This window comes from Corvus brachyrhynchos, unplaced genomic scaffold (genome assembly GCF_000691975.1).
Source record: "Corvus brachyrhynchos isolate BGI_N302 unplaced genomic scaffold, ASM69197v1 scaffold200, whole genome shotgun sequence".
Lineage (NCBI taxonomy): Eukaryota > Metazoa > Chordata > Aves > Passeriformes > Corvidae > Corvus > Corvus brachyrhynchos.
In genome coordinates, this window is record NW_008236184.1 from 1728650 (window position 1) to 1738762 (window position 10113).

Sequence of the window (10113 nt, forward strand, 5' to 3'; positions counted from 1 at the left end):
ATGCAAAGGTGTTTGTAGCTTTGTGGGTATAACTATGCAGAGTTTTGGGCCTAAAACATCTAAGATGGGTTTGGAACCTGTGGAAAATTAAATGTATAATTTAGCTATTAAAAGCATTAAAAAATGAGTGGATGAAACCCACAAAAGAGAGAGAACCCCATTTAGGAAAGATCTCCTAGAACCATGAATTAGGATTTTTAGAGCTGTGACCAAATACTGAGTGGATGTTTTCTAACTAAAATCATCTGTAAATTTGGTTTGACTGTTGATCAAAAGCTGTACCTTCAGCATGTCATTATTTCCTGAAGATATCTGTGCCTAAGCAGTGGCTAGAAAAGCCAATTTTCAGGAGTAATCCTGAAGGCAAACAAGTGAATGTGCTAACTCCACAGTTGGTAGTTCAGAACCTTTTAATAAGTTAGTATAATTTCACCTGAGTAGAAATGTTGAAATAGTAACGATCCAAGATACTGAACGGAGTCATGTGTGAAACTCAAGTTAGTTGTAAACACTGCTACAGAACTCTGCTTACACTGTGTGTCAGCAGCGTGGTGACAGCATTTCCTTCTGTCCCATAGTCAGGTTTGGTATACACGGAAGAGGAGTGGGAGCGCGAGTGGAATGAGCTGCTCAAGCTGGCGTCGAGCGAGCCTCGCATGCATTTCAGCAAGAATGGGGGCACTGGTGGGGGGTAAGTTCAGAGCATGACAGAACCTCTGGGGCTTTATTCTCAGTAGGAAAACAACACAGCACAACTGAGTGAAGGTGTTCATAGCCCCACCAGTCTGCCTTTGCAACTGTTTTACTCTTTTGGCATGGTAGAATTATCTAAATATCCCATTGTAATATTTAGCATTTTGGTGCAGTTTTCTTGTACAGTTACCACACTAACTTGAGGTTACTTTATATCCAAAAGAGTCTGGATTTATTAAATCCTAATTGCTTCACCTGTGGAGCAAGCCTGTTGGCAGTATCATTTCGCTTTTCTCAGAAATATATTTGTGAAAAGTTTTGGGATGAAACAGTATCTACAACATTTAAATACCCCTGACCCACATATAGAATCTGCTTTAAATAGCCACTGTGATAAACCATCCCTTACTTTCAGTGCAGTTATTTCAAAAGGACAGGATATTGACCAGCCTTCAGAATGCAGGAGCTTTAGTTTTTGTGTCTGGTGTTTATCACTAAAAATATTTAGTGTTTGCTCAGTGCATAATTTCCTCTAGTTACTGTTTCCCCTGGAGAAAATCCCATGTGGTGATAAGTAAATTGACAAAATAAGGCATACAGCACAATGAGAATAACAAAGTTTGTAGAAAATATTCTTTGAGCTCTGAAAGAATATTCTATTTTCCCTTTAACCCTGTGATATTAAGGATAGGTAATACTAGGAATGCAAGAGGACATTGCTTAAAAAGTTGTCAGCCACAGTGTGTCTCATTTTCTTCTATTCTGAAGTGAAAAAAAAGATTTATTTGCATTTTAATCTCTAGTTTGTTTCTTATGTTTGTAGATATTTTCCTGTTGATACGTTTTCTAATGCAGTTCAGTTCATATTTCTATTAAATCTGGTCATTCTGCCCAAATTTTCTCTCGCCTTGTTCTGTTTAATTCTGTATGTTCCATGAACCACATAGTTTCAGTACCTTCTGGTCAGAGATGCCCTCAAATGGTGTCTTTGCCAGGCAGTCAGCCTTCAGTTCCCAGGTACCTCCACAGGGAGTAGTACCGTTACATAAATAATGTTCTCATCATGGTTTGCATTTATCTTCTTTTCAAATCAAAGTAAAATAAATACAAATAGCCAACAGTTAATTTTTCCTTTGAAATAGTGAAAGATCAGGCAAGAAACTTACCCTATTTAACATGCAAATGTATAGTTCTCTTAACATGCATACCAAAGACAGAATGAACGTGGAAGAATGAATTATTTTCTTAGTTTAATGATCCCATGTTCAAAGTAGGGCCCTTGACAAGGAAAAGGAATATCAAAATAGTATTTTTGAGATGGGGTATATTATGTCCTCTAGTTAGGTGCTATATTAAGCACCTCAGTCTTTGAACTGTAGATGAGATGTTTTCCTTTGGTGTCAGAATTAGCTAAAGCATCAGAAGTTGTAGCTGCTTCAAAAGAATTCAGTGACAAACCTAACCCTGGAATTGTGCTACCTCATTCACCTGCAAACTTCTTTTACTTATTTTTTAGAGTGAACTACATGCAAAGGAGATCAGCAATTGTCACTAAATTTCCAAAGATTTCTCCTTTGTGAGCACTCTCATTCTGAGGCTGGGAAGTTGAAAAAAGAGAAAAATACAGAAAAACCTGGTTCTTAAGTTCTTGTTTCCAACATGTACACAGAGCAAACTAATTATGAAGCAGATTCTTGTTTTGAAACAGATTAGCACCTCTTTCTGTAAATGTAAAACATGAATTCTAGATGAACATAATTGCTTCATTTATCTCCATTTACAAGCAAAAGCAGGGGTACTGAATTGAAGGAACTGCATTGAAAAAAGGAAAATGTCTTGTACCCTGTTTTTTGTTAAGAACCTAGCTATTGCCATCCTTCTCAAAAGAAAATTCCAGCCCCTTCCTTCATGGTGCAGTTGTCAGTCAGAGCCTGTTCTCGTGTGAGAGTGAATAGCACTGTTGTTATTCACTGTTGAAAACCCAGGTGCTGTCGTGGTGTGAGCTCATTCAGACTCTGGAAGTGGATGGTATTTGTATTTAGTCACCTCCTAGCTGTGTCTGTGCTGTTGGCATTATCTTATTAATAAATTCCAGGGACTTAAAATAGGGAAGAAGGGAGGGAATGCTGCTGTAATCTTCCTGTGCATTGTTGGAGTTTTATTTGAGGCAGAAACCCAGAACATTTAAACAGGAAGTACCTTTCAAATGCAAGTGTCCTCTGAGGTTTTGGACTTGGTTTGGTATTAAGAGTGCTTTAACAGCTCTTCATACACAACTCCTGCAGCCATGCAAGACCCTCACCTTGTACAGAATTTAGTTTAGACCATTTAACAAGACTTTGCCCTAAAATGATTTTTACTTGATCTGGTGTCTGTTACAGGAGTGCTATTTCTTGTTAACTGCTCAGTCTATGCAGCAATTATAGGGTGCAGATAGAAATGGTTCATTATAACATATTTATTGATTGTTAGCTGTAGTTTCTAAAGGCTAATACTTCTTTTCATCTGGTCTATTTTCAGTTCCAGTGAAGTACTGAAGCCAAGCATAGCCAAATTGCTGTGCTGATTCAAATATGGAACTCAGAGCATTCACATTCTGTGTTTCCTTTCCTTTAGTCAATTCAAGATACCTTTTTTTCTTGAAGAATGAAAGAGAAAGTTCCACTGTGCAATTTCCTGTGTTTGAGTTGAAGCCCACTGCTGACAAACACTGTAAGGAAATCAAAGGAGAATTTCCTTTCACTGTAAGGAAATCAAAGGAGAGGTTCCTACACCTACAGTGCTGCAGCTGTGGTTTGTGCTGGTTTTCATTTGGGGATTGTTAAGCAGGAAAATAAAGGTGTCAGAAATGGAATGGTAGCAAACTGAGCCATGAACTCAGGTGTCATTCTGATCTCCTGATTCTGGAAAATCACCAGGTTGAAGAACTTTATCCCTGTTGTTGTTTCAGTGCATCTCTGCTGTCTGAGGGCAACAATCTCTTGCTCTATGTGAATACCAAAACGAGCCCTAAACTCAGAATAGCTGTTAGAGTCTGTTGGACTGAGAATCTGGAGCTGTGTGTGGGCAAGGAAAGCAAGGTAACCATAGGGAGCTGTTAGGAGGAAACTCAAGGACATGAGAACAGATCTTGCTCAGAGTTTACAGGCGAGAGAGCAGCAGCCAGCCAGGTGGAACAGCAGGGTAGGTGACTTTCCCTTTCCAGCTTTTTGAAAGAGGTTTTCTTTCATTCCTGGCTGCAGTACAAACTGGATTTTCCATTAAGAGAGGGAGTCTCTTTGGAGTGCTGAGTAGGTGTCTGCTGTGTTTGGACTGGAGTACTAGTGGTCTCATAGGTCAGACTGAGAATTTTATTTCTATTTGTTTTTCTTTTTATTATTAATTTGCTCTTAGAATCGAGGTAATTTATTTAATCAGAGTGTTCTGGTTGAGCAGGGTTCTGCAGTGCAGATTTACATGCTCTTGTATAAGTGGATACATGAAGCTTTACATGAACAGAGGAATTAATTTCCATTTCTTAAATTTTCTTTGCTTCCACGTTTTATTGACAAAATTATTTTGTCCACAGTTTTCGTGGCCATGTAGCCAGCATACATAAAGATCCCTGAAAACAAGTGGAATGATTAGTGGAGCAAAGGATGTGGCAGGTTGCTATGGATACTTACTAACGATGATTTTTCATTCTCATTAATCTTTAGGAAAATTCATACTGAATCCTCAGCAATTGGCACTGAAAGAATATTAAATGGGCCACATTAATTACTGGAAGTGATGGTACAAAATTGAACGTTGAAAAGGTTTCCCAGAGAAGCTGTGAACTCTTTCTCCTTGGAGGTACCCAAAGGCTGTCTGGACACAATCCAGGGCTTTGAGTGGCCCTGCTGGAGCAGGGGCTGAATAAGGTTCCCCAGAGCTCCGTTACCACCTCAGCTACTCTGATTCTGTGGCAGTGAGCAGTGGAATGTGTAATAGGAATGTGTGCCTATGATCAGAGATAGTGAATCAAGCAACATGGTGATGTGGTATTGAAGAGTAAAAAAAGCCCAGTGGAAATCTGGAGTCTGTGCAGTCAGGCATGGTATCAGCTGATCAAAGGGATAGAGATCCCTCTGAATACAGCTGCATCTGGAATATGCCTTTCACTTCTAGAAACCTCATTAGCTAGGAGATGAGGAATAATTAGAGGATTTGAAGGAAAAAATTAGGACTGATAGGCTGGAAATACCAATGTGAGAAGATAGCTGGAAATCTTTCTGGCATATTGTCTTGCCAATAACATGATTCCCCTGAGTTGCTTTTGGCTGACAGATTACTCTGAGGTGACAGAATGGACTGCAAATGCTGAAAAGCTGTCACAGCCAGCTGTGGAGAAGAGTTCAGTAAGGAATACAGGAAGAAATTGCAAAATGGAGAATTTCGTTTGAACATCAGGAAAAATTTCCTGATGAGTCTGGTTTGCGGGAGGAGGGATCCAGGAAAGGAGAGGTGTCTCACTGCTTGACCAGTGAATGTGTCCTGCACCAGCCTGCTGGTGATCATTTCCATCCTGCTGTGCTCCTAGGCTGGGATGAAAGATTTTAAAGTGAAGTTCCAGGGGTGGGCTGGATGCTGTCAGATCTGTGAGAGGCTGCTGTGTTTGTCCCACACACTCTGGAGCAGTGTCCAGACGCTTTTGCTCTGTTACTGTTGTTCACATACATGGAAAGTTAACCCCAGTCAGTTCTGGAGGTTCCCTGCACAGCTGGCAGTAAGAGGACAGGTGCTGCCTCCACTTAAGAGTGTGCCTGTGCCACCTTGCCCATCTTTATTTATCAGCACTCACAAAAGCTGTACTCTGAGTCTATTATATTCTTAAGTGGCATTTAGCAGTGAATTCCTTTACTTTTGTCTGCTTCCCACAACCCTGCCATTTTTCAGTTTTCTTCCACCTAGTTTGTTTTTGGTTTCCAGGCAGAGGCAAAGGTTTGAAATGTGGTAGTGACATTAATGACATTAAACTGGGAAAACAGAAAGGGGATAATTGAAACCAAAAATTCATTAAAATGTTTATGCAGTCATAGAAGGGCTTCGAAATGTTCAGGTAGAGAAGTGGGGATTTTAACAGATTTATTTTTGCAGTCCATATAAAAGAATGATCCGTTTGGTAGAAAATTGACTTTATAGGTTGGATTTCTAAAGGTGCTGGGCATTTCCATCTCCTGGAAGATTGTGGGGCTGATCTAAAGTATAGTGAAGCTAGTTGGAAAACTTCTTTTTTTAAATGCTGCTGTTATTTTATTTACAAAAATGCATTTTCCTTTCCATTTCTTTTTACCTACTTTAGTTATTGAAATACAGGTTTCAGAAGAGTGGGGATATAAGTGACAGTGAAGAAGCAGCAGCTGCTGGGGTGTGTTGATCCACCAAAGTCTCATGGTTGGTTCAAGCTGGTTCATAAAGTCTCACTGCTGTGTCTTCCAGAGTGGACAATGCAGAAGATCCAGTGTATGAGAGCTTGGAAGAATTCCATGTTTTTGTCTTAGCCCATATATTGAGAAGACCGATTGTTGTAGTAGCAGACACGATGTTACGAGACTCAGGGGGAGAAGGTAAGAGCTTTTATTAGAGACCTCTGCACCGCTGTAAATCGAATCAATTGTAAACTGACACCAGCAAAAGACCCAGCTGTAGCATGCCAGTGTTTATGGCAGAGCTGCTGCCTTCTTCTGAAAGAAAAAAAAAGCACAGAACGATGCTCAATCCATTTCTATTAGATAAAAGTAAAAAATACAGGCTAATTATATAGCCTTGCTGAAAATCTCTTTATCCTAGATATTTGCTATTAACTTAAATAACCACCAAATTACAAACACAATAAATTTCTGACTGGTCTAAGTGAACAAAGTTCTAATTTCGCCATGTTATTTTGGTGCCCCTTAAAACTCTGCAGAAATCAATCTAATATGACTTTGAAAAATTGAATTGAAATGTGTGTATCATGGATTTTTGTTTTTAATGACTCCTTTGCAGCTTCTCACTCAAAAGTTTTGAATGTTTTATTCAGTTTGCACATGTGAGTACACAAATGTTAGATCCATATGTGGAGCCAGCTGGACACTGTCTGAGCAGGACTCAGAGGATTAAATTAATCTCACTTTCTACCATGAACTAACAGAATTCTAATTCATGATAGGGTGTTACTTAATTAAGGGGGGATGTTTGGCTGATTAAAGGAGGATGTTAAGCAGGTGACGGAGTTTACAGAAATTTATTTCCACCGGAAAATACTGTGTAATTTTAGTTTCCATTGCAAATTATGAACTACAAGTAATGAATGTAGATTATTCTGTTGGTTATTGAAAAACACTCCTCAAAGACAGGGCAGTCATTGGTCACAGCCAGAACAAGGGGTTCATGAGGGGAACTCATCTTGCAAATATTTCAGCAATAAAGACTCACATTTTTGTAACAAAAGGAGAAATAATTGGTTGGAAGCAAAAACATTGAGAGAATTGTCCTGCCCAAACTTGCTGTTTCCCATAGTTATATGTATAAACAAGTGTAGAATCTTTCAAAGGAAAATTCTGCCCCTCCAGATGGAGTATCCCATTCAAATTCTACTTGTCAGATTTTTTGAGTCTTTCTTTATCACTTGTACATGTTTATGTACATTCAGATATATACAGTGTGTGTGATGAAATGTGTGGACTATTAACATGTTTGTAATGTTTCTTATAGAAATCTGTTAATGCAAGGCACAAGCAGAGCATGTTACCAAATGACCTGACAGTATTTACTGGTGATTATTAGAAAATAATTCTTCCTAGAAGCATTACAGGAAGGTACAACTCTGCTTACATGTGTGAGAGTCATCAAGATTTTATTATAAGATCATAATATCTTTACTAGTAAACAATTAGAGCAAGGAAAATTATGTAAGAGCAGAAGGTTTTCCTTATTGTTCTTCATATATTTCCTGACATTTTTGTAATTAAATTTTATCTGTTGTTGTGACTGTTTTGTGCATTGATCCCCACTTTAAGCTGCTCTCCTGGAGCTCTGAAAAAACTGCAGCACAATTGTTTATACAACTCTTGTCTGTTCTTTCACATAGTTACAAAAATCTCCTTTTTCTCTGCAGCATTTGCACCAATACCATTTGGAGGAATTTATTTGCCACTTGAAGTTCTACCAAACAGATGCCATTGCTCACCTCTTGTGCTGGCCTATGATCAGGCCCATTTCTCTGCTCTTGTCTCTATGGAACAAAAAGACCAACAGAGAGAACAAGGTATGCTTTAAACACAGCAGCACTGGCATATATATTGAATACAGGTCACAAAGTACTTTCTTTTACCTGTAGGTGTATTTATCTGTCAGAAAGGAAACAGTATTCACTAAATTTCATTGCTGCATGTTTAGGAGTCTGAGTGACCTAATCACAAGACAATGGTACAGTCCATTTCTTCCTAACAACTGGAATAATATCAGCAGACTGACAGAAACCTCATTTATCTGGGGCATATCTGTCTGCCTTCATTACTCCAGGTCTTACAAGAGCAATAATGTTACAATAATGTTAAATATTCTGTAGGATCTTCCTACACCTGTATTCCCACAGGAGAGGTGCTGGGAGAGAAGCCCCTACCAGATACCAAGCACGGCATCAGAAGCATTAAATACTCACTTTCATGTACAAGTTCATCCAGGTTAATTACAAGGGTCAGTGAATCAAAGTGGTGTTTGTTTTGTGTGACCTGATTGTACCTCTCTTACTGCAGGGCCTCGAATGCACAGGCTTCAGCTGTGTGGAGCAGCAGAGAGCATTTGGCATTTATTCTGGGATGAAGGGAATGCTGTAGCTTTCGCTGTCAGGCTGGTTGCTGTTGGAGACTGCAGCAGTCCAGCAGCAACCACAGCATTGCCATTGTCCTCCACGTGCTGTGACAGGAGGGAGATTGGCACAGGGATGCTCCAGCAGTGCCTGGGGTTTGCACCTTGTCAGCAGAGCAGCTTTGGGACATGGCAAGGGAGAGCCAGTTGTCAAGTGTCAGCAACAACAGCACAGGGGCCACAGCACATGGGCAGCTTTTGAGCTATCAGAATGCAGCTCAGAGCTGCACCTTCTTAAAAGGAGCATCCTGGAGAGCCAGGCCATTTATAACTTGTAGTATTTATGCTCTAACCAAGTGTCAGGAGCAGCCTCTGAAGCTGTCTGCACTACCGCAGGTACATACACCCATGTTAAAGCAGCTGCTGAGCTCTCTAGTGGAGGAGACAGTATGTCTGTATTTGAGAAATATATGTGGTCAGATAAATACTGATGTGCATGCCTGAAATTCTGCTTTGGCATAGAGTCCTGTATCAGATTATTTTAAACACTACTATAAATAGATATAAAGAGAAAACATGCTAATATCCCCTTGTCTGGAGAGGATTTAAAACAGATTTTGACACTTCTTTTTACCAGCACACAGCCCCTGGCATTCTGATGGGTCACCAGGGGTGGTCTTGTTTTGAAATCCAGTGGCTGATTAAAAACTGGTAAATACTTTTGTATTCATGCAGACTCAACTGATGCAGATGTTTTGTGCCTTTGTTTATGAAAAACACCGACTAAGTCTCAACTGCCCCTAAGATTGCTTCCTTGGCCTTGGAGCTTCACACACTGCTGTGCTCAGTCCGAGTAACACTGTAAGAGGTGTGGCAGTGGTTTTAAACAGCACTGTGTCAGTCTCGGTGTCAGCAATTTGTTGTACTGGCATGTTCAGAAAGAGTTAAAGTGTTGTTCTTTTTAGATGAATTGTGGCACTTGAGGCATGAGGATGAGAGCTGGGAAGTGCTGTGACTTCCTTCACAGCACAGAAGGCAGCACACCCAGCTAGGGAATGGCGGCAAAGTTTTCACTGTGTGATTCAAACTGCGATGGACCAACTAGCGGCTGTTGCTTGTCACTTATCCCAGCTGTTGGAATTAGGGCTGGTAGACGGTTCTTGGGGTAGTGTAGTTCCAGCTAGAGAGCCACTGCCAAGTGGGACCAACACTGACCATAGCTGCAGACCCTGCTTGGGTGTCAGGGAGGTGCTGCAGGCTGTGGAGTTTGCTTTAGGAATGAATGGGATGGATCCTGTTGGCAGTCGTGACATAAAAATACTCTTCTGTCAGATACTTGGGGAAATCCTACATTAAACCCCAGTAAAACGAGGGCTTACACCAGAGGGTGTTAAAAGTGTATTCGTCACATCTGCTGTACATTTATGCTGCTCCCGTGCCCCAGGACCTTGCAGTACGCTGTATTCTGAACTGTAGACTAAGACTCCCTGCTTATGCCCCCCGAGTTTCCCTCAGGAGCTCCGATCCCGTGCAGTTTTTGTGTCCATGCCGCTAGCTTTGGGAAGCGGCGCTGGCGGGGCCGGGGTTGTGGGTCAGGCCCGGGAGACG

The 10113-nt window shown here is 40.6% G+C and overlaps 1 protein-coding gene across 3 annotated transcripts in view; it reads left to right on the plus strand.

The window, feature by feature from the left end:
* OTUD7A (OTU deubiquitinase 7A) overlaps nt 1-10113 on the plus strand; it is a 110481-nt gene that overhangs the window by 85862 nt on the left and 14506 nt on the right. For all 3 annotated transcript variants that reach the window (XM_017737523.1, XM_017737531.1, XM_017737528.1), the window contains 3 exons: nt 579-691; nt 6154-6281; nt 7814-7963. In XM_017737523.1, coding sequence (XP_017593012.1) covers nt 579-691; nt 6154-6281; nt 7814-7963 — 391 coding nt within the window. The remainder of the gene's footprint in view (nt 1-578; nt 692-6153; nt 6282-7813; nt 7964-10113) is intronic.